The sequence below is a fragment of the Sabethes cyaneus genome, chromosome 3 (assembly GCF_943734655.1).
Source record: "Sabethes cyaneus chromosome 3, idSabCyanKW18_F2, whole genome shotgun sequence".
Classification (NCBI taxonomy): Eukaryota; Metazoa; Arthropoda; class Insecta; order Diptera; family Culicidae; genus Sabethes; species Sabethes cyaneus.
Genome location: NC_071355.1, coordinates 53909665 through 53935894, shown reverse-complemented (window position 1 = coordinate 53935894; position 26230 = coordinate 53909665). Strand labels below are relative to the sequence as shown.

General features: G+C 41.2%; 1 protein-coding gene across 1 annotated transcript in view; it reads right to left on the bottom strand.

Moving 5' to 3' along the window:
* Window positions 1-26230, bottom strand: part of LOC128739588 (synaptogenesis protein syg-2) — a 407709-nt gene that overhangs the window by 158228 nt on the left and 223251 nt on the right. The window contains exon 10 of the mRNA XM_053835083.1: window positions 20816-20975. Coding sequence (XP_053691058.1) covers window positions 20816-20975 — 160 coding nt within the window. The remainder of the gene's footprint in view (window positions 1-20815; window positions 20976-26230) is intronic.

Here is a 26230-nt window from a genome sequence, read left to right as displayed (position 1 = left end):
CAAATTCATATACAATGAATAAGATTTTTCTCTCTTCGCTTAATAGATAGAAGGTTACTGTATTCAACAAAATTTCTTGTAATAATATGTTCTAAAACTTTGCAGAACACATCAATGTGTTATATTGAAACTAAAGAAAAATAATTTTTTTATTTCACTTATAGGGGGATTAATCAAAATTTAAATTGCACCAGACGATAGAACTTTCAATTTCAAGAAATTCTTCCGAAGGTTCCATAAACCTAAAACCAAGTTTTCCCAGTCAAAATTCTAATGCGCATGTCTTTTTGGCTTTGGACCATTGTGCGCACGAGTAACCGAATTACAAAAGTCGGCGCGAGTGTGGGAGGGTTAATATCTTTTGATCGGCAAAACCGATTCTTCTGAAATTTTGCAGATATATTTGTAGCATTAAAATCTCTAATTTGATGCCAAAATAATTCAAACTAGATAAATCATCTTAGATGAAATCGTTATAAATTATTGTAAATTTTAATGTGTTGTATTCAATTGATCATAACTCTCAAATTAAACGTCCAATCAAAAAACAAATCAATAGTGATCTATTAGGTTATGTTACCTGTCAAATGAGACTAATAGCGTCTAAATCGCTTTAGTTATTTCTAAGAAACAGGCGATAATTATTACCTTGTCAAAACAGGTTTTTTAAGCATAACTTTTAAACTGATTGTTTGTTTTCAATAAAATTTATCCGAAAAATTTAGTGTTAACAAGAGCTTTCATTCGATACCAAGATCGTTGAAATCGGTCATTTGGGTACGGAGAACATCGTGTCACGTAATTTTTACTTTTTTACTTATAACTTTTAAACGAAATTTCGGACCTCGAAACAATTCAATAGTGATATACTAGGCAATAATACCTTTCAAACAAGAGTAATAGCGAACAAATCGGTTCAGCCATCTCCGAGAAACAGGCGATAGAAAAGTTGCGCTCCGCACATACATACACACATACACACACACACACACACACACACAGACATTGCTCAGTTCGTCGAACCCTGTCGATTGGTATATGTGGCTCGGCCCTCCGGGCCTCGGATCAATTTCGTGTTTTTCGACCAATTCCTAAACCTTTGTTATAGTATAACAAAGGTAAAAACTGTCATAGTTGAAAATTTGGTCTCGTTCATATGGATTTCTTATCCACCGTGTTCCAGATATTAGTTTCTGTTAAATTACTGTACCTGCTACATGGTACTCAATCCGTTTTCGGCAGACAAAGAATCCTTTTCAGTTTGATAGAAAATATTAATAAATAATACAAGTTTAGGAATTCTAAATTGAAGGCCCCCTTCATTAAATATTCGATATACTTCGAATTTTGTTTGTTCGTGAACGCTTGAAAAGAGAGACAATAATAAGCTTGAAATATTTTGAAAACGGTGTCCCAACAAACTTATTTTTCATATGTGAAAATATTCAATAAAATCAATTTATCAATCTCATAGCATAATACTTCACTGCACCATATAATATATTTTTTTCAATCCTTATCCCACGCTGTTCCTCCGGCGTCGCATTGAATCCAACAATTCGGAAAGGCAAACAGCAAATATAATCGCTTTAACTCTGATTCCGTGACGATCGGCAAGTCTTCGAAAACGTTTCGTACGTTTTGAGCAAAATTCTCCTGCTAGGTATGACCTACTCCCACTTCTGTGCAGCGAGCGAGCGTAGGTTCATATTCAGCACTATCGTCGAAGCATTCCGAGGTGCAGTTTTGCATCTCGTCACAATTTCATATCGTTCGGGGAATTCCAAATCATTTCCACCGCAACCATTTCGAAACCATCCCCCGAGGAAACAAACCAACGGAGCGTAAGCGAAACGTACCTACCGTTGTGTTGGCAGATATGGAGCACTTGTTCTCGCGCGAGATAAGAACGAAAGTTTTCCCGTGGAAACATCAGTGCCGGGAATATGTTGGCAATTTAAACATTCATCTAATAAAATTTATGCGTCCCGAGCAAAAAGTGAACAAGTTGCCCTTGTGCGCTTTCCAAATGGTGAAAGAGAAGCACACTCGCCGGGTAGGGTGACCAACCTTGCGCCGAACCGGTGTGCTGGAATTACCGACACTTTAACAAGTGCTTTGGACATCCTATGCAAAGGCGACACAGTCGACAGTCAGGTGCTTCCCGTATGAAGTAGAATTCGTTCAAATATTACACTTTCCGGAGGGTAAATATATTTCCCTAGATCAGTAACTCTCTCACCAAATACCACACCTATGCACGAAAGCCCCAGGCAGTCCAGATATGCAATGTTGGTGGTGCTTTTTTGCCTATATGATCATGGTCGGGAACCACCCTGCGTGTGGACGAGTACCAGCATAAATTTCTCCGCAATCTATGTGTGTCCAGTAGCAGAAGCAGCAGGGAGCGAGCAGCTAGCGCAGTGACACATATTGCGGAGATTGTTTATTCTGGACCTCCCGGCCGGCGGTGACGGTGGAGGATACGCGTGTAAGTATACGGGAGGATGAAGTCCTAACGGGTGGGGATGGCCCCTGCTTGTGCTTGCTCTCTTTCTCTTTCTCTCTTTCCATTGTCATATATGAGCACAGATAGAGTTACGGCAGAATGTAGTATGTCACATTGTTTCGTGATATGTCCTTGCGCTAGTTTTTGTCTGGCTGCCTCTAGATTAAACAATATCACCGAACTTGGAACGTTGAGTAGTCGTAATATGTGTTCGAATTATGCAGACGAATTTTCAGGTACTTGAAAAGGTTTATACGATATGGTGGGAAGTTTGCCAACCGTTTACGGAGCAGTCACGGCGAAAGCACACGTCGAAGCGTGTGACTGCAGAATGATACAGGTAGGTGTAATATTTCGAACGTTCATTTCTTCGCGATGGCTAATTGATTGATTTTCATACCTGTTTGAGTTTAATTTAATATAATTTAAGTTATTTTGACGTAGGACTACGTCTTACGGCAAGTTTTGAGATAGGGTGTCATTCCAAAAAATCGAAAAATGCGAGCGTCACGAAAAATGAAAGGTTTTGAGCGCTAACAGCTCAACGGTTTTCCGATCGATTTTCAATATTCTTACACCAATCGATCGGAAAACCTTCTAAGAATTGGCCCAAATGAAAAAAAGTATGGATTCTTGATGTTGAACTATTGAAAAATTGAAAATAATGAACCTATGCTTTACCAGAATTCTCGCTTCGTGATTGGTTGGAAGATTCTTTGTGATGAACTAAACCTATACCAATTTGATATCTGTGCTTGGGAAGTAAGCCAAAACAAGTGAACAAGTTTCCCCATTTCAACAAGATTTCTTAATACCGCGGTTAAACCTAGACCATTTTGATGTCCTTGCTTGGGAAGTACGCCAAAAAGAGTGACAAAGCCCCCTCGTGCCAAGGCCAACAGATTTCTTATGAACGCGATTAAACCTAGTCCAATTTGATGTCTGTGTTAGGGAAGTGTGCCAGAAAAAATGACACAAGTTCGTTGTCCCAACAGAACGAAAATTCTTTACTGCGAGACGATTAAACCTCGGCGAATTTGATATGTGTGTTGGAAAAATGTGCTACAGCTGTAGTGTTCGGTTATAATACGACTCTGTGAATACGCATGCTTACCGTTTCATTAGAAGTGCAGTGAAAAGCTGTTGATAAAATAGGATTGAATTGGTAAATTCCCTTCAACGTGGGAACCATGGGTAATAAAAACAATCTTTAATTTCAGTAAGGTAGCAGGAAAGCAATAGTTTGTGTTCTTGATTTTGTTAAATTGTTTTCAAATGCACAATCTTTTGAGAATTGAACGTATGCAATGTTACTACTTTGATAAATGTTACATACAACGCATGTAGCATGTATATATGTTGCATATAGCATGTATACATGAAGAATCGAAAGATTACAAGCATGAATACATGCTACTATCATTATAACGAGACTTACGTAGTCCTGCGTCACCTATATATGCGGTCGTGTCTTGTACACAACCCCGCTGATTTTTTGACGCCTTATTGCAAAGTTTGGCTAGATAGAGTGAAATTCCAAAAAATCTTTCTTGAAAAGTGGCCGGAATTTGAACGCCAATAGCTAAGCGGTTTCCTGATCCATTTTCAATATTTTTGCAAGTTCTACGCTTAGACCCAGATGAAGAAAAATTAGGGCACTTGTGGCTGTACTATTCAAAAATTGAAGATAGTGAAGCATTTTTCAACTGGAGATCCTTGCTTCGTGATTGGTTGGAAATGACGTCATCCAAGTTTTAACGTGTTTTTAGAAAAAAAAGTCCCAACAGGTCGTACATTCTTTACGACGATTAAACCTAGACCAAATTGATGACTTTGCTTTGGAAGTATGCTAAAAAAAAGTGACAAAGTCTACTTGTCTCAACAAGATTTCTTAACATCGCAATTAAACCTAGATCAATTCAATGTCTGTGCTAGGGAAATGTGCCAGAAAAAATGACAAAATTCCCTTCTCACAACAAATCGCAATTTCTTTATTGCGACAGGATTAAACCTAGGCGAATTTGATATCTATGTTGGAAAAATATGCTACAGCTGTAGTGTTCAGTTGTTTGATTCTATATGTATGCGCACGTTTGCCATTTCATTGAAAAAGTTGTGAAGAGAGAATGTATTGTGTTGTGGCAAGTTTGTGCTTATGATAAAAAAGGATTGAATTGATTAGATGTCTTTAACATTAGGGAAGGGTTGGTGATAAAATAATCTTTGATTTCTGTATGGTAACAGGACAGCGGTAGTTTTGTTTTAGATTTTGTTAAATTGTTTCCAAATGCACGTGGTTTGGTTTGAATATCTTTATCAAGACCCAGAATGGCGTAGTTTCCATCTACAAATTCAATGCAATGATATTTTGAATGATGATCCAAAAAATCTCAACTGAAGGTTGTGGCCCTGCTACTTACTGGGCTGTACACAGAAAGTTTGGAAGCCGTAAACGCCCAGTGATTAATATGTGTTCTCCTTCGGTTTACGAAAAACGTTTCGATTGAAGCTAGACCAACTTAATGACCAGAAAGTAAACACATTTGTTGTGTTCAAGTGTAAAACAGCTACTTCTCTTCAATTGATTTTTTTTATTAGAACATTAAACTTGGACAAATTTGATGTCCTGATAATAAACATTTATTAAACAATACCCTACTGTCCCTTTTGTCGACCGTCTAGGCATGTCGTGTAGGTATGTTGTAAAAATTGATTCAAACCAGTTTCTTGTATAAAAATGTGTTTGACAAACTATCCGAAAACTGTTTAATTTTACGTCAATCCCACGTTCGCTCACTTTCCAATCCCAATCCCAATCCTAATTCCAATCTCAATCCCAATCCTAATCCCAATTTCAATCCCAATCCCAATCCCAATCCCAATCCCAATCCCTATCCCAATCCCAATCCCAATCCCAATCCCAATCCCAATCCCAATCCCAATCCCAATCCCAATCCCAATCCCAATCCCAATCCCAATCCCAATCCCAATCCCAATCCCAATCCCAATCCCAATCCCAATCCCAATCCCAATCCCAATCCCAATCCCAATCCCAATCCCAATCCCAATCCCAATCCCAATCCCAATCCCAATCCCAATCCCAATCCCAATCCCAATCCCAATCCCAATCCCAATCCCAATCCCAATCCCAATCCCAATCCCAATCCCAATCCCAATCCCAATCCCAATCCCAATCCCAATCCCAATCCCAATCCCAATCCCAATCCCAATCCCAATCCCAATCCCAATCCCAATCCCAATCCCAATCCCAATCCCAATCCCAATCCCAATCCCAATCCCAATCCCAATCCCAATCCCAATCCCAATCCCAATCCCAATCCCAATCCCAATCCCAATCCCAATCCCAATCCCAATCCCAATCCCAATCCCAATCCCAATCCCAATCCCAATCCCAATCCCAATCCCAATCCCAATCCCAATCCCAATCCCAATCCCAATCACAATGGGGGTGGGCACCTGATCTTCCGGAAAAATTGTTTGGTCTGATTGGAATCTACGGACTCTGTGGTGCAATTGGATTCAAAATCAAGGTTAACCTTGGACTAAAAAGTAAACATGGAATTGGATTCGAAATTAGGCTTTAAATTAGACTTTAAAGAGACTTGGCAATGGACATTAAATTAGACTTGCATTGAGACTTGAAATTACATTTCAAATCGGACATAAAATTGGTCTCGAAATTAAACTCAAAATTTTACTTGAATGAGCAAAGAAATCGTACTTAAAAAAGAGTTCGAAATTGGAATTGAGACCAATTTGAAATGGTCTTGAAATTGGATTCGAAATTGAACATAAATAGGATCCAAACTGCACTTGAAATTGGACTTAAAATTAGATTCGAAATCAGAGTTGAAATCGATCACGAAATTGGACTCGAAATTAAACTTGAAAATCAACGTTAAATTGGAACAGATATTACACTTGAAATTGGACATACATCGAATTTAAGTGGGCTTAAAATTAAATATGAAACGATGGATGTTAAAGTTTCACTTGAAATCGAAATTACCCAGGTAACAATTTGGGTTTTATTGCACTCTTATGATGGCATTTAAGACCAAAATTAGTCTTGAAGACCACCATAAGAGTACAATAAAACTAACATTGTTGCTTGGGTAAATTAGGTAAGAAAGTGGGCTTAGCACCTAACATGCTAATTGATTTGGAATTGGACTTGGAGTTGATCTTGAAATGGAAACGGGTCCTAAAATTGATATTGCAATTTATCTTGAAACTGCACATGAAGGGGAACTTGAAATTGGGCTTAAATTGGTTTTGAAATTAGACTTGAATTTAAACGAATTTGGACCCTAAGCAGTGTTTAAAGTTCAAATAAAAATTGGACTTAAAATTAGAATTAGATATTAGGCCGCATGAATAAAACAGTTTGCTTTGTTTTTCCCGTGTAATCTTTATGAGAGAAGTAAAGCGAACTTTTATTTTTCATGCGGGCTATTGATTGTGAAATTGAACTTGCGTTCAAAGTTTTATTTAAAATTGGGATGGAAATTTAACTTGAACTTGGCTTGAAATTGGACATAAAATTGTACTTGAAGTTGTACTTGAAGATGGACTTAAAATCAAAGTGGAAAGTGTACTTGAAATTATACTAGCAAATGGACTTGGAATTAGACTTGCAGTTGAACTTAAAATACAAATTGAAATTAGACCTGAGACTGGATATAAATTGGATTCAAAGTGGACTTGAACTTATATTTGGAATGGGATATGAAATCGGACATAAAACTAAAGTTGCAATTAAGCTCAAAGTAAAGCTTGAAACTGGAATAGAACATAAATTCGATTTAAATTAAACTTGAAATTAGACGAAATTACAATAAGAATTTTTAAATTACGAACATTGTTAGTCTTCAAATTATAAACAATTACAATTTTGTAAAATGGCGCGATGCCCTTTATAAAAAATTTAATATAATTTCTTGATACCCTATTAATCGACCTATGTTATAGCTAGAGAACAGTTCGTATCAAATTAACACTGTTCTTGGAAATCAATGTAAGTGGCTGAATCATGACATAAAAATCGCACATATTCCAACCTCTAACACGGACCCAGAAAGATTGCCTTGAATGAATTACCATCAATTCACTTCTCTCGTTCCGACGCTGTATTTAGAATCACGCCTAATCTCAATTTGTTCGACAAACAACACGGCGACGGTGACGGCGGCAAACCAGCCAAAATCGGGCCCGGAACAAACCTCCGCTGGCTCCACTGGTCTGGTCTAATTGTGCAACGTGCCTTCGAGAGGATTGTCAGGACTAAAGAAATTGGAAACAGGTCCTCAGAGAAACATATTTCAACTGTGCCACAACTCTGCACAACGGTGCTTCCGCGGATTAGGTGGCCTTTGATGCCGTATTCTTTCACACCTTGAATTTGTTTTGGCTTCGACCTCCTTCGATCCTAGGCTGGGTGGTGGGAAGACGATAGCGCTGCTGATCTGATAGTACGGACATGGCACCACAATGGGCGCCGTTCAAACAAACCATTTTGCCCGCTCCTCCCATCGGGGGCCGTCAAAGACGGTGTGGGAAGACACTTCGCAGGCACACCGGCGGCGTCTGATTTACTGGTATCGATTATTATCAACCACCGCAGCCGGTCGGGTCCCGGGAACAATCGGTTTTCTTTTCCGGTGTGCGGTCGGTGATGTTTCTTTTGTCGGTCGGATGTGCTTTGAGCTTGATTCGATTGTGGATAAATAGTCCCCGGGGTTGTGAGAAACTGGCTGGATTTGCGGTGTTTGATGAAAGTGTTCCACCGGTGGATGTGATATTTTAGCGGTAGTTTGATTTGAGGTAAATTGTGATCTATATTAAATTAAGGAAAATCGATTACTACGGAAAGCTATTTCGGTGACCAGATACTGCTGTTTTATGACTCCGTTGGTTGAGTGAATAATAAATGGCATCGCATCAGATTGTAGAAAGAAGAGCTTTAATTTCATTTTTCTTATTAACGATGAAACTAAATCCTTGGAGCACAAAAAAAATATAATAAAGTAGGATTTGAAACATGACGCTGAAAGCGATTACGATGGAGTACCAGGGAGTCAGTTTAGACTATTTTGTTTCACACCCATTTCAACCACTTGCTGTTGTCCTAAAATTGCAGTAACGAAGCACAATGTCATCCATTTCATCGATGTCAGCCTGTTACGGTTAACGACACTGCGAAGGCAGGAAGCGGATTTGCGTCCGTCAAGTGTGAGAGACGGCAATCGCCTGGTAAAACATAAAAAATACGTTGTAATCCATTTCACAAATTGCTACTATTACAATCATCGTCAGCATCTTCAGTCAGTGCCAGATGGGCCGTTCTTATTGCTCGTTGACAGTGTTCCGCCGTTCGGTTCTCATGGCCGTTGTCAGCAGCAGCAGCAGCAGCCGGAGCCGTCTCCCAGTCAGTCCTAAATAGAGCGTTCGTTCGTTTTCATATTTTTTTCTCCTTCTCCTCTTCTATTTTTATGCTGTATGACCTCTGCATCCCAGCCGATCCCGGCACTGCATACTGATTCGTAACAAATAGTATCATCTGAATCACTAGGAATTCTACATCCGCACTGTGAACTCGTGTGTTTGTATTCTCGAGAGCTTAGGGCCTTCAACTGCCACTTCTACCGCAGCAGCAGCAGCAGCAGCATCAGGAGCGGGCAAAACATAAGCAAATTCATATTCCCCTTCCCTGCGATTTCCGCCGGCCGACACCGCCGCAGTTGTACAGAGCTACAAAGTTGACACTTTGCTTCAACTGCTCGAAGGCCTGAAGCTAGGAAACGGCAGCGCGATGTGACAAAACCGCACCGAACAACGAACGAACGTACAAACGAACAGCCTTTTTTCTGGCACGTCTTACACTTCGTTTCTGCTGGGAGAAGACAGTTCCTTCATGTCTCGTTGCCACCGTCAGCGAAAAGTGTCGCACTATTGCTTCTCACTTTCATGGAAATAAAGAAACGCCGTGAACATGGTACACTATATGGTGACGGCATGTGTGTAAACACACTGTGAGTCAAGTTGGTGACAGAAAATTTGGAAGGTTTTGGGATACGATTTTGGGAATGGTTTTTCAAAATAATGCTAGAATTCATTGCTGAAGCAATGAATGACCCGTAACAGGTATCTGGAATTCGATCATGCCTTGGGCAGCATTGATTTTGTAATTGTTCTTCAGTTTTGAAAACGGCGTCGAACCAAGGGGTCACATAAAAATTTTGCTTGTGCAATGAACTACTCGCTAGGGAAGGGAAATCGAAAGTGAGAAGTTGCAGAGAAGAGAGGAAGAATGGCGAGTACTTTTAAGTGAAATGTCGCAAACAGCTGGGAGTGTCGGTTACAACCGCGCATCGAACTAAAAAAAACGAGCCGAACTGTCGATTTATAAGAAGGTAGTGACTCCAAATCTCGCTTGATTATCGGCCAAAAGTCGATCCCGGAACAGAATCTGTACACGACACTGATGAAGGACGATTGCGTGGTTATAGATGACAAAATAGCATTCTTGGCAGAAGTTTTATACGGCACCGAGAAGGGGAAAGGTAATAGACATTTTCAAGCATATGAAACTTCGACATTCGCTAAGATATGTCTGATTTGGCAGACAGTCTGTACCGGTTCATTGCCACCGAGACTGTAAAGCAGTAGATTTATGTAAACGACTGACTGCAAGACCAGCTGCTACCGTTCGCAAAACACCACGATTGTTCCGTGCTGTTTTGGATGGATGTGGTATCCTGTCATTACGGATCAGAAGCCATGGAGTGTTTTGCTTCCAACAATGTACAGTTGCTGTCCCTGTCCAGGGAAAAGAACCCTTTCAACGCGCCAGAAATTCATCCAGTCGAAAAATGTTGGGCCACCGTTAAGCGAAACCCGAAATTCAACGAGCTGGGGGTACAGAATGCCAAAAATTTAGTGAACCAGGTACTAATTTATACAGCAAAAACGGTTGGTAAATGTGTCCGAAACGCTGCACGCTATGTCCGAAGGCTTTTATTATTTAACTTTCATGCATCTCAGATTTCTCTTTACAGGCTGTTAGTATTGGTCAAAGCAATGAATTTAACAATGAAGGTCTTAAAATATTCTATCTTTGGTTTTTCACAAAATTCTATTTATAAGTTTATTTAGAGGTCATCTCCTTTCAAGTGATTATATCCGTAGTAATCGACCACCTCTGATTGCTCATATTTACCCGACATTCAATTTCCCAAGGTTTTATAGGGATTGCACTTGAGAGGGGGACCCCCAAATAAACTTAAAAATTGAATTTTGTGAAAACCCCAAGATAGGATATTTCAAGACCTTCTTTAAATTCATTGTTTTGACCAATACTAACATCCAGTAAAGAGAAATATGAGGTGCGTGAAAGTTAAATAATAAGTGCCTTTGGACATAGCATGCGCTGGAATGTGTCACATGCATTTTTATTTAATCATATTTTGATTGCAACACCCTCTAATATACCTCCAGTTCGTTAGCGTAAGATTTTCTTTAACAATTATGGATGCATGATACATGTACAGCGAGAAAATTAAAGGGCCTATGCAACTGCCTTGTGGAACTCCGAACTTAACTGGAAACGAAGACGAAATGTAAACTACTATCTTAACGGATATATTCCATCTTGTTGGGTACAAATTCAGCTTAGAGTGCAACCGCGTGTTGTTACTTGTAAATAATTTTGCATGATATATTTTTTTTGCAGTTTTAAATTGATATGGTTCCGAGATATTCGTTTATGCCGGAGGAGAAAAGAAAAATAATTCTGCTCAGTCACCTTCAAAATCCATCAGCGTCAACTCGGGGTTTGGCAACATTGCTGGATTATCCTAAAAGTACTGTTGTGCGGGTAGTTAAAAGACACAAGGAAACTTTCACGACTGCCGATTACCAAAGTGCAAATCAAATGGCGGAGTGAAACACTCGATCGTCCATTGCCATTGAAGGCCATTCGGAAGTTTAAGGCTAATTCTAACAGCTCGAGTTATGATTTGGCAAAAAAACTGAAAGCTGATTACTAACTGCTGTACTGCGAGGGTAATCTGGGTTTGGCAAGATTACAAAAAAAAAAAATAAATAAATAAATAGTGGTAAGAATCCGGATTCGCAAGCTGTACGACCAGATGCTGATGAAATACGATGGATGTCTCTTGCTTGGCTATGAAAATTTTGTAGATTTCTACCGAATCCGGGGGTCAAATGTTAGAGTGGCGAGTAAACCAGTGTTTTTGAATTTTACCCCGCATTAGGTACCGTTACGTTTTGGCCTGATCTTGATAGCTACCAGTACAGCTAGCTAGCCAGCTGGCTATCACTGGTACAACGACAATGGAGTCATCTTAAAGCAGATCCCCCAAATTGTTCCCAGTTTTGTTAAACAGAGAAGTATTGGGCGATAATGAAGCGGAAGCTGAACATTAAGGGTCACCAGCAGAAGCTATGTACGACCCGCAACAGGGAACGAAGTAACGATAAATGATTTCATCCTTAGACAATGGGCCGTATGAATAAAACAGTTTACATTGCTTTTCCCGTTTAAATGGTATGGGAGCATTTGCTCTAAATCTTTTATTCATACGGCCTAATGTTTCGATTGCGAGAAGGCTTTCGAGTTTTCAATTTGTTAAATGTATTCAGTGCCTTATTTCACGATTTCTTCAGACGTTTTAGACTAGAAGTTGTGCAGACAGACTAATCGGAGCAGCAAGGTTGATGTCAAGGTCACGGATTACTTCATCTCAAAAAAACTGGTGAAAGAAACGAGTTCATACTGGCGTAATTGACTTTACTAAAGACATAATAAATGTTATTATCACCGGCATTAGTGAATGGATTTCAAGCTTCATAATGCGTAGATATTAGCAAAGGAATACGGAATACGAGCAACCTTAGCGGAGATCGGGTAACCAACCCCGGTGGAAACTAAGGTCGTATACTAACCGGGAAGGAGGTATAGTGCGTCTCGGCACTATGAGATGGCAGCCCCATCGCGAGACTCGGTAGTGTTGCCCCAGTACGGCTACACACCTAAACTAAACTTAACTAACAACATTCAAGCATATTCGGAGCGGAATATTCGGCATCGACCTAGGCGACGAATGGAGACTCGGGACTTGGAACTGCAGATCGCTAAATTTCGCAGGTTGCGAGCGGGTGCTGATTGAACAGCTGGAACCCCGCAAACTCGGCATCGTAGCTCTGCAGGAAATCTGTCGCAAAGGAGAGAAGGTATGGAAGATCCGTGGCGGAAAGGCCCAGTTTTACCAGAGCGGTGGCGCTACCAACGAACTGGGAACGGGCTTTGTAGTGCTGGGCGGAATGCAGGATCGCGTGATAGATTGGAAGGCGATCAACGAGAGAATGTGTGTATTGAGGATAAAGGGCCGTTTCTTCAATTATAGCATCATTAACGTGCACTGCCCGCACGAAGGTAGACCCGACGATGAGAAAGAAGCGTTATACGCGAGGCTGGAGGCAACGTACGACAGCTGCTCGTCATGGGACATCAAGATCGTCATCGGGGATATGAACGCCCAGGTCGGTAGGGAAGAAATGTATAGACCGGTGGTAGGACCCCATAGCCTGCACACCGACACAAACGATAACGGCCAACGATGTATAAACTTCGCAGCTTCCCGAGGCCTGGTGATCCGAAGTACCTTTTTCCCGCGCAAGGATATCCACAAAGCCACCTGGAGATCACCTGACCAACGTACAATGAACCAAATTGACCACGTTCTCATAGAGGGCCGGTTCTTCTCTAACATCACGAACGTACGCTCCCGTCGGGGTGCGGATATTGATTCTGACCATTACCTAGTAGCAGTACATGTGCGCTCAAACCTGTCCACCGTATACCGGACACGTCAAAGCCGCCCTCCTCGGCTGAACATCAGGCAGCTAGATAACCCACAAGCTGCCGAGAACTACGCGCGAGTGAATGAGGCTGAATGAGGCACTGCCTTCTTCCGAGGAGTTAGGTGCTTCAAACCTCGAAGACGGTTGGGGCAGAATACGCTCGGCCATCGGAGAGGCCGCTACCGCGGCACTAGGTATTGAGCCTCGGAGTACACAAAATGATTGGTTTGATGGGGAATGCCAACAAGCGGTGGAGGAGAAAAAAAACGCTTGGAAAAATTATCTAAGTATTGCCACTAGAGAGAACCTGGCCAAGTACCGACGAGCTAGGAACCAGTTGACCACGATCCTGAGGAGAAAAAAGCGCCAAAAGGAGGACAGAGATCGTGAAGAATTAGAACAACTATTCCGAGCTAATGACACGCGCAAGTTTTATGAGAAGGTGAACCAAACTCGGAAGGGCTACACACCGAAACCTGACATGTGTAGGGACGAGGGAGGGAATCTAATTACAAACGAGCGCGAGGTGGTCGACAGGTGGAAGCAGTTCTTCGATGAACACCTCAATGGCGAAGTCGCAGAAGGAGGCGGAACGGAAATTAACCTAGGAGCGCCCATGGAAGATAGTGATGTCCTAGCACCTGATCTCCAAGAAGTCAAACGAGAAATCAGGTTGCTGAAGACCAATAAAGCCGCTGGGAAGGACCGCCTACCGGCAGAGCTTTATAAACATGGCGGGGAAACGCTAGCAAAGGCTCTACACTGGGTTATTTCGAGGATTTGGGAGGAGCAAAAGCTACCGGAGGAATGGATGGAAGGAGTGGTTTGTCCCATCTACAAAAAGGGTGATCGGCTAGACTGCTGCAACTATCGTGGTATTACGCTGGTAAACGCCGCCTACAAGGTACTCTCCCAGATCCTGTTACGCCGGCTGTCACCGATAGCACAAGGTTTCGTAGGGAATTATCAGGCGGGTTTCATGGGGGCTCGCGCAACTACGGACCAAATGTTTACTATCCGACAGATCTTGCAGAAATGTCGGGAGTACAACGTGCCCACGCATCACATCTTTATCGATTTCAAAGCAGCATACGATACAGTCGATCGAGACAAGCTATGGCAGATTCAGGCAGATAATGCACGAATACGGTTTTCCGGACAAACTGACGCGACTGATCAGAGCTACATTGGATCGAGTGATGTGTTTCGTACGCATCTCTGGGACACTCTCGAGTCCCTTCGAGACGCGACGAGGGTTGAGACAAGGTGACGGTCTATCCTGCATGCTGTTCAACATCGCTCTTGAGGGGGTGATCCGACGAGCGGGCATTGAAACGAGAGGCACGATTTTTACCAAGAGTAGCCAACTTCTAGGCTTTGCAGATGACTTCGATATCATAGCCAGGAACTTTGCGACGGCGGAGGCAATCTACGCCAGACTGAAAGCGGAGTCTAGGAGAATTGGGCTAAAAATAAATGCGTCGAAGACCAAATACATGAAAGGAAGAGGCTCAAAGGAAACAAATGCGCGCCTCCCACGGACGGTAACCGTTGACGGCGACGAACTAGAAGTGGTAGAAGAGTTCGTGTATTTGGGATCACTGGTGACCGCGGACAACAACACTAGTAAGGAGATCCAGCGGCGCATCCAAGCGGGAAATCGGGCCTACTTTGCCCTTCGTAAAACGCTACGATCAGGAAGCATACGCCGCCGCACGAAGCTAACAATGTACAAAACCATTATTAGACCGGTAGTTCTTTATGGACTTGAAGCCGTGACGCTGCTTACGGAGGACATACGCGCCCTTGCCGTGTTTGAGCGGAAAGTGCTGCGGACGATATTTGGCGGAGTACAAACTGAAAGCGGAGAGTGGCGGAGGCGTATGAATCACGAGCTACAGGCACTGCTTGGGGAGACTCCCACCGTACATCTAGCGAAAGTTAGCAGGCTACGGTGGGCCGGACATGTCGTAAGGATGCCGGACGACAGTGCGACGAAAACGGTCCTCTTCAACAACCCCACCGGCACCAGGAACAGGGGGGCCCAACGTGCACGATGGCTCGACCAGGTCGAAAGCGATTTGCGACTTCTGAGACGACTAGGAAATTGGCGACGAGTGGCCCAAGACCGAGTTGAATGGAGACGAGTGCTTGAAACAGCACGAGCCACCCCGGCTCTATGCTGCTGAAGAAGAAGAATTAGCAAAGGTGGATGGCGTCTGAACATGGAGCACGTGTGGCGCCACAAGTTCCTTACTTACAAAACACAGATGCAGCAAATGACCGATTTCGGTGAAGATAATTTAGTTGTCTCAAATAAGCTGATTTGATACAGCTTATTTGAAACAGCTACATTATCTTCACCGAAATCGGTCATTTGTAGCATCTGTTTTTTGAAAGTAAGGAACTTGTCCAACGTATACATGGATGCAATCATGTTACCGGAACGAGTCACATTAGGATACAGAAACCCATTGGCGTTGGGCTGCCGCGTGATACTACGAAGGTTGAGGTCGTTGATAAGGATAATGCTATCTGTAGCGTACAGCTGAGACTCGATCTAGTTAAACTAATGCTACTAGAAACCGAACGCATTAAGAATGTTAGTATCTAGAAGGATGATCATGGGGCGACCCAGGCAGAGATCCAAGGTTTCGGGGAAAATAACTTCGACAACAGAGTTATGGAATCCATTAAGCCGTTAAATGACGGTGGTTGTGCAGGACAAGTATGGATCAAATATTTACGCTGCGGTAGATCCTCCAAAATGCCTCGAATACAGAGATACCATGCATCGTCTCTTCGTTGACTTCAAAACTGCATGTGATACCATCGACCGTAAAGAGCTATATGAAACCATGAATGGGAACGTCTTTCACGTGGAGTTGATCAGGCTTATCACACGCCGTTTGGGTAATAGATTGACGAGTAGTTGACCAATTTATCTTCCTTGAACGAGTAACGACGGACAATGAAACCAGTCGAGGCGTATTGCTAGCGCAAGTTGTAGTTACTGTGGGCTTCACAAGGAATTGTGGTCGAATAAAATAATTCTCATTCAAGACACTCATTAGACACCGGTTAGGTACGAAATGAGTGCTAAGAACGAGCTTTGGCGGCGTACAAGAGAACGGAGTATGGAGCGTAGGTATGAAACCACGAACTCTTACAGTTCTCTGGCAAACCCAGTATTCAATAAAGGTGGCTAAAGCTGGATAGATGAGATGGGCAGGGCATGTTGCAAGAATGCCGGACAACTATCCTGGAAAGATGTTATTTGCTTCAAATCCGGTCGGAACAAGACGATCAGGGTGCACGCGAGTAAGATGGTTAGACCTGGCGAAGTGAATTCTGGCGGCAAGGACGCGGTGTCCAACAAATTCCGCTCTCAAGGCCTATAACCGAGTTATTTGGAGAAATTTTGTTCATCAAGGTATGTCGTATGGATGGATGGAAAGCCAATTGAATTACAAAATAAGCATTAGTTGTAAAGTAGGGGAGAGTTACCTGGCAGGAGCGTTGAATATAGCTCTGGCTCTCTCAAGCTCATAATAGAGCAGCTATGCTAGAAGGTGCGAACCTAAGCACCTGTTTCCCAGGGCTCAAACAGCGTCTGTCTCGGAATGAGTAGCTGAATATGTAACGCTGTATCTCGTAAACTATACCTACGATGGCAGACCCATCAGCGGAATGTAGGCATCGCGACACCGGGAAGGTAGTATCTCGAAACCCTCATTTATTACCAGGAATTCTTTCGTCCTGGTATTGGAAGACACAAGCGTTTTCTGTCGACCAACGATAGCAGACTGAGGCTCATAAATTTCACCACAGCTAGAGGAATGGCCATCTATAGCACTACTTTCCGCTTCTGAATATTCGAAAACACATGTGAAGGCATCCCAAACTCTAGCTTTCAGATCGATCATAGCTTGAACGATGGTCAATACTTTTTGGATGTCATCGCTGTACGGTCTTTTTGGGGACCAAATATCTACTCTGCTCGATAACTATCTCGTGGTGTGTTAGATTCGCGCAAGGTTGTCGAATACAGCGAATGTTCGCACTGAAAGAACACTACATTCAAGAATCAACAGCAGGAAGAAAGAGAACAGAGTACCAAGCTGGTTTTCGTGAGGGTCCCTCCACGATGGATCAGTTGTTCACCCTGCGTCAGTTGCTAAACAAGCTCCAGGAGTACAATTTTAAGGCTCACCATCTGTTTATGTACTTTAAAGCAACGTACGGTTCAGTCAAGTGAAACGAGCTGTGGTAAACAATGGTGGTTTTCCGATGAAACTACTTAAGTTGGTTCGTGCGACACTCGATGGGCCAAAATTATACGTTAAAATAGCGAATGAGACTTTAGCCGCTCTCGTGACGATGGATGGACGGAAGCAAAGGAATGCACTCTATAACCTGCTATTCAACATTTTCTAGGAAAGTGTGAGAGGAAGAACGAACGTGGAACGAAATGGGACATCGACATCATCAGAATCAATCGTAGAGCAATGGAAGAGGCTTTAGGTCTTTTAAATTAGAAGCAGCGAGATTGAGACTTATCACTAATACCATATACCACCAAAACATAGTACATGTTTGTTGGCAGGGAACGTGTGAGTCGAAATAGTATTGGGGCCTAGGTACAGCTGGATTGGGAGCGATATGAAGTATTGAAGGAATTTATATACCTTGGTATGCTCGTGATGTGGGACAACGATGTAAACCATAAGGTAAAACCATGAATTGCAGCGGAAATTGGGATTCTACGGATTACGTAGCCAACTGAATCCCCGTACTGTAAAGTTGCACAGAACTGGCGCTCTACAGAACACTAATACTCTCTGTGGCCCTTTACGATCATGAATCATGGACACTGAAGGAAATTTCCCTTACCTTTGAGGTACAATGCTGGTTCAACAAGACAGTTGTCGTACGTTGGAATCTCGACCTGGCAGTGGTGCTCGAATCAGTAGGATCGTTGTACTAGCCTCGTAATTGTCGTATATTCGAAGCGGTAGCTTAAGATGAAGGGAACAGTCATCAGTGCCATCGTGAAGAATTTGTGAACCCGGCTTGTCACAATCGTGATTGAAGAAGGAATGCATCGATTGATGACCGATATCAATAATAAAGTGAAAGTACGTAATAGTAAAATGAGTTAACCGCACAATAAAAGAATGTCAACCTGCGCTAGGAGACTGAATTGGAAAGCTATGGACATCAAACCTTACATTGCCCAGCATAAAAGGATAACCCAAAATACACATACCAAATCCCGAACTGCGAGAAATAATTATGGCAAACCGAGCACCCGCGGAACAGATTGGCAAGTGGTTGATAACCGAATTCCAAAATATCCATGAAAATCCCAAATTGACTGGAATTCATAGCATTAGGGCAGAAGAGGCAGACACAGAGGCTTATGGCGGCGTACACAAACTAGCTATGTTCACATTGTTGATGGGAACCTCTTCTGGTGCAGATCAAGATTAGTCAAGAGAGGTTTTCTGATGTTCAAATTTGTTTATCACCCCCTCTGGGTCACTCTTGGCGATCACCGAAATTTTCAAATCGGGAACTGTGTATCGGGAATGTGTAAAACAGCGTCGATGGTTACTAACCAATCGCTCCGCGCACTTCTGTTCTACAAACTGTGAAAACTAGACCGCCTATTTTAACTCACCTTGGCTCAGATGACCGTCGAGACGTGGAAAACCCCGACTTAATTCCTTTATTATGCACAACCAGCGGACATGAACACATAAGTAAGTATTAACTATAGTGACATACAACAACATGGTTCTCCCATGGTTCGAGCTGCCAAATATACTTTTAGACAATCATATTCTAATTTTTAGCCAGATACTAGTGACGTCGTTGAAAAACAGCAAGAATTCTATTTGTCCTATATTGCTTCCTTGCGGATCTCCTGGCAAGGCACACATATACAGAGCTGGACACGGAAAGTTCTACCGCGTAGGTAAGAGCGTAACTATTGTATGAATCGATCGAAAGCTACAAGTTGCGAAATTTTACGTAGAAATATTTCATGATCAATACTTGGCATGAATCAATATTGAGAAATGAAGTTGTAATTCTTCTGGTAGGTGCTCTTTTTTAAGGGTAGGCGTCAATAATATGTCGACATGTTGAGTGAACTTCAGACGATCGTTTTAATATTTTTCCTAGGACCGTCCCGGCATGTAGTTAACTAGATATAATTAAATCTAGTTGCTTAAAACACAATATTTTACATGGACCTATATGAAAACAAATCAACGAAAGTGTAGCTGTTACAGTACGTCTTCGTGGTAGTATTTTTTAGTAAGCACAAATTCTTTAATAGGTGTCTTTAAATTTGCTGTTCTTGAAAAAAAAATTGGACTGTAGCCTTATTTGTGTCATAGTCAATCAAAGGTAAAGTTGAACGATAACAATTCAGTAGTCAGTTGTTGAGCGCGAGGATCATTTTAATGTATGCAGTATATTTTAAATTTCTTTTCCAGAACGGTAAGCTTATGTTAACGCAAAGTCTATAAGTAACATAACTACATACAAATTAAAACTATTCATAGCATATTGGTTGTGCCTAAAAATGTTTCTGTAATATTGGAATTAATTTTTTTTTCCAAATTCTCAAATCGGAGGGTGTCACGCCTATTTTGTACATTTGGCGTAAAATCAAAAATTAAATAATTTTTTGATTGTAAACAGCAGTAAATACATTTTCCGAAATTGATTTATTTTTACCAGCCCTGTTCCAGTGTGATACTACCTTGCTCACATCCCGCGGTAAGTGCGGTTCACACGAGTCTGGGTGACAGGAATTCGACTACATCTTATCGACCGTGCATACGAGCTTGTTGAAAGTCAATTTGCAGTCATCGAGCAATGTGCTTGATGATGTTGTGTGTATACATTTTTAATATGAAATAACAGAATACCTCCCGGGATCAAGAGCTGGCGCTGGCGCTGGCGCTGGGTAAAAAGGGAAACGCAAAAAGCACACGACACTCTGTCGCATCGTCTTCGGCAGGGGAAACCAACCTCCGGAGGAGGCAGCAGCCCATCACCGACAGTCAACGGATTCGCTGTTTTATTCCCCACTTCAGCCCTGTGCTTTCGTTTGGTGTTCGGTTGGCTCGATAGAGAGGACGCAAATATACAGGTAAGTTGGAAAATAAGATGTCAATTTGTATACCCGTTCAAAGAAAGCGAACGGTAATCAGATTGAGCGTTTTCGTAACAATAGTGCATAATAACGGTTTATGGCTTACACGAGACGACGATGGTCCTGCGAGTTGTCACACGAAGGTAGAAACGGTTCATGATTGCCTCATCATGGCTGCCATTGAGGAAAAGCTTTCGAACTAGTAGGTAGGTGCTATCAACGATACTTACACATAACTTTCAGATCCACGGTGTTACTTTCGCCGTCACCTTCGACGTTGGACGCAATACAGGTGTAGTTGCCGGCCTGGTGTCTGGTGACGGCTTGCAGCGCCAGTGCTGTGCTGCTCATTATCACACCGGTCTTGGAGTTGTGCTGCACCACTTGGTCCTGCGGGAGAAGATGGAAAGGGAACTCATTCAGTTTTCGGTCATTGATTTCGGGGGAAAATTGCTTATGTATTTTGTTAATGTAGAAGCACTATAAAAACAAAAAATAACTACATCACACTGAGCCGACGACGCGATGATACCATGAGGATGATTCCTGTGTTTTGAATTATAGTTTAAAAGTACAACTGAAGCTCTATTTTGCGGAAAAGCTGTGTGTTCAAATTTATTACTATCATTAAAACCACATACTATAATTGGTTTCAATGAATTTATTGCTGACAAACCATCCATCTCACCTCATATGTTGTAAATTTAATTGAAGATACACACCAGCAATCGAAGGGAAATTTTATAAACCTGCTATATAGAGCCATGTTTACCGTAGATAAATTATATTATAATTTTATCGTAAAAACCATTCCCTTGTTTTATTACCCGCAGAAAATTTTATTGGTTCATTCATCGGAAAGTTCCATTGTTTTATTTTGCTTTATATATGCTGTAATTGAAATCGATTGCCCTTTATTGTACGAATATATACTGCATTTAGTGAAAATTTGAGTAACGGGACTGAACTTTTAACAACGTTTGCCAAAAAATGCGGTCGAAAATTATTCCACTCATTTATGAATTATTCTAGTTTCTCAAAAAACCAAGCGCCTCCATTTATTCTTTCTGCCAGTGGGCCGTAGTAATCCGGCTCCTCCATTAAAGGTATTCGAACGAACAAGAAGAACAATTAGTGAAAATATTAAATAGGTTTCATGTTTTCAATTCGTAAGTTTTTTTTAAATATTGCCCAAGCACCGAAGGAAGTCACCTTCGGTATCAAATGACAATTGTGCCGTAAAACGCCTACGGCTTACCGACCCACGCCAGATAAATTGGAGTTTCATTTCAACCAGTGCCATCGCAGGACGAACAAATCTCTCCCTTGTGGACCGAGTTGACAGGTAGGATCGCTGACGCGGTGCCTGCAGTACGGACCTACGTAAATACCGGATCGATCCGGACTGCAGAGGCCGAGGCAGAGACTGATGCTGGCTGGGCGGTCAGCAGCGTAAATGGATAGCCAGGATGCGGTGGAATGGTGCACCCGGTTGGTTGGTGAAGGACGAACGCACCATTTTTCACCATTTAATTCGCCAAACAGGCTGGTCCCCGCGAGGCACATACACGCATTGTCAAAAGACCTATAAAAGTGGCATCGTTATTTTTTTTTTCCTCCGATGATGCTTTGTTTGTCTCCCCAAAATGTCGCAGGAGCGGAACTCCCGAGCTGAGTCGTATATGAAAAAAGGCGTAGCAGAATGCAGTTATAAATTTCAGAATGGTTATTTTAATCGATTAATGAAATTGTTTGCGTGCTCGTTAATAATTAAGCAGAATTTTTATTTCGGTCATGAAGGTGGTACATATTTTAAACATTTTCCTCTATTCGCAATTGACGGGTCGAAAATCAGTTCAATTTGGAAGGATATTTCACAGTTACTCGCACTCGGGACAACCGCATCAGTGCTGCGTCGGAAAAGCGAAAATAGCGGAGCGTGAGGGCTTGTTTGAAAAAGCTGAAAAAAATAAACGAGCTCCCCAGCTTCGCCGAATGAACACATTTTCTGGTAGAATTTAATTTTCTTTTATTACTTTATTGTTTTTGTAATCATCGCTGTTGTCGCTTATCAAAGCAAGCAAAGCAAGGCTTCGGATGACGGCAGAGACCGGGGAAAGTCCCCTTTGGTGTGGGCGGCTGGACCGCCAGGTCGTCGTCGTTTTTCCATCGTTGGTTGGTGAAATATTGAAAGCGAAGCGATGTTTAAAATGTTTAGCATTATCCATTCGATAAACTTGTTTTTTATTACTTTGCTGACGAAAAGCGAGAGATAGAGAGAATACACCGTGCGTTGTTGAGGCTGGATTGGTGCCGGTTTAATAATGAATTATTTGAATAACAGTATTTTGTGTACGCAATTAGCGAGCATGTTACCGGTGGAAGATTCTATATACTTTGATAGCGCTTCTCATGCACCTTTTTCAGAATGATTTATGTAAAATCATACGATTGATTGGTTTTGGATTCAGATTATCACTATATAGATATAAACGGCGTCATTATTATTTCATTACTTATTTGCACTACATGTCATTTTTCGGTCAATTCAAAAGATATTTATATCAGTCAATCTGCAATTTTGCAATTCAGCTCAATTTGTTTCCAATACATTGAGGATGGTGCTCGAATTGACCGTGTATACCGTGTATACCGAAATCAAAGCTGCTATTGATCGCGTTGGTCATTCCATATTTTTTACTACAGTGCAATACTTAGATGTATCGAAGTCGTTTGTTCAGTTCCTGTTAGACCGTCATCTTTCTGTGAAGCTTGGCCATACTGAGTATCGAAGTTTTTAAAGCAAATCTGGTGTCCTACAAGAAAGCAATTTCGGACCATTCCTTTTATCGTTGCACTTTAACGATATAAGTTCAGCACATTCTCTCGGATGTAGAATTGTGTAGGTAGATGATCTTAAATTATTTAAGGTTGTCCGTTTAGTTGCTGATTATGAAAGCCTACAAAAGTTAATGAATATTTTTTCGATTTGGTGTGCTAAATATTAGTGATAGGTAATACATTTTACTAGACAGAAATTTCCAATTAAGCAACGTTATGTGATAACCACTCTACCAATTCAGCGGGAGTATCTTCTAAAGGATATGGTTACATATCAGCTAGTTGCCAAAGAGTTTCGTGAACCTTATTGCCTGGGAACTTTAAATTATTAATTGGTGTACTCGATACTTGAAACAGCTGCAGTAGTTTGAAGCCCTTACACCGCACTGTTTAAACCACGCGAAAAGTGGATTTTTTGTTCTTAGAGTGTTTTGCTTTTATTGTAGCACTTTTATTCGTATGTATGTCTCCCATAAACTGAAAGTGTCAAAAGTTAGTCATGCCTTACTATGATAAAAATGAAAAATAACTTTTTGTGTTAGTAGATAGAGGCATAATTTCTTCGGCAAGGTAATTGAAAATATAAAGGCAAATTACTTTTCCTAAGAAATGGCATTTCTATCTCTATCGGGTGCAGAGTTATAGAACATTTTCTTCGGAAGTTGTTTAAAAATTAGTTTTTCATATTTAGCTTTTGTTGGTTGCATTTTACAACAATGCCTTGTTTTAGACAGTTATCGAAAAACTCAAAACACACTTTGGCAAATCTCTAGGACCTTTCCTCACAAAGTTATCGTTTATTTAAGCTTTAGTATTGCTTAACTTCACGAGCCAATGGAGTAGAATGGGGCGAGTGGAGACATGGATTCAGTACTTCACTTTGAAACTTGCATCAAAGCAAAGATTTGGGCTTAAACGTCCTTTCTAAGACTTGACTCTTCTTTATCGACAGAATTCACAGCCGGTTTTTAGAGTACAGGACACTTGCGGGGCTACTATAACAAACCGGCTCTATCTAGCAGCGCCGCCTAGTCGAGATTCGAATATACGACGACTGGCTTGTTAGACCTGCATAGTACATCAAAACCAATTAAGCGGAACTGAAGTTTTTGGAGCGTCTTAGTAGAATACGAAACCTAAAAATAAAAAATAAGAAAACTTATCCAATTTAATTCTACTATGTGTATTTTATTCAATGACAGATACGTAGTTCGAAAACAGACACTGACGAAGCCTGCAAGTCGTAGGCGAAATAGGTATCTGTCATTGAATAAAATACACATAGTAGAATTAAATTGGATAAGTTTTCTTATTTTTTATTTTTAGGTTTTTTTTTAAATTAAGCGGAAGCTTGGATGAAGTAAGTACTATACTAAACTTATATATTACAGTACGAAGAGCATATGTTTTACTAGCTTTTTTGAATTACTTCAATCTTTATCAAACTTTTTGTGAACGTATTGTTTTCCTTTCGTTTTCAAAGCTTGCAATGTTCTATAAGTTTATGGAAGCTTTAAAGTCACTTGTTTTTATTTGTGTTTTATAAAATGGTTTAACAGTGTGCGTGCATTAAGCTTATGGCGTACGCAAAGCTCATAAAACATATGCATGCCATACAGATTTGTAGTACTTTACCTAAGCTTCAAGGTGAAACACTGATTTCATATATCCACTTGCCCGATTTTATCCTATATGCTCGTGAAGCTAAAAAAAATTAAAGCTTGAATATTTGATAACTTAGCAAGTCAGTGAGCAAGTCAGAGACTTTCAGTCTTCTACAAAAACGTGTCCTTTGAGTGCTTTGATTAGAACAACTTGTTCTTGTAAGATGCAACCAACAAAAGCTAAATATGAAAAACTAGTTTTAAAGGAGCTTCCTAAGAAAATGCTTTATATCTTCGCACCCGATAGAGATAGAAACTTTGTTTCTTCAGCAAATTTGTTTGCCTTCATATTTTTTACAATTTTGCTTAATAAACTATGTCTATGTGTCCCAACAAAAAAAAGTATTCAATTTTATTTTTATCATAGTTAACCATGAGCAACAGATGGTAGATAAATAGTGCCTCTTTTCACTCTTTTAGACCGGTGTGCACCGAAAGCTAGTCACTAGAATTAATAAAACAAAATCTATACCTATAAAAATGGATTTCTGTCTGTCTGTCTGTCTGTCCGTATGTTCCTTATAGAATCAAAAACAACCTAACCGATCGGCATGAAAATATTCATGTATGAGTTTTTGGGGCCGGAGAAGCTCCTTATGATGGTTAGAGACCTCTCCCCCCACTAAGAGGGGGGGCTCCCATACAAATGAAACACAAATTTCTGCATAACTCGAGAAATAATCAAGCAAATGGAACAAAATTTGGCATGTGGGTGTTTTTGGAGACAAGATTTTTTTCTGTGGTGAATTGAGACCCCTCCCCTCTTTAGGGTGGGAATTGTGACCCCACCCCTATATAAGAGGGGGGGGGGCTCCCATACAAATGAAATACAAATTTCCTCATAACTCGAGAACTAATTAAGCAAATGGAACCAAATTTGGCATGTGAAGGTTTTTGGAGGCAATAATTTTCTCTATGATGAATTAAGACCCCTTTCCTTTTTGGGAGGGAGGGCTCCCATACAAATGAAATACAAATTTCTTCATAACTCTAGAACTAATCAAGCAAATAGAACCAAATTTGGTATGTGGGTGTTTTTCTATGGTGAATTGAGACCCCATTCCGCTTTAGGAGGGGAATTATGACCCTTACCCCATATTAGGAGGGGGCTCTCATACAAATGAAATAGAAATTTCCTCA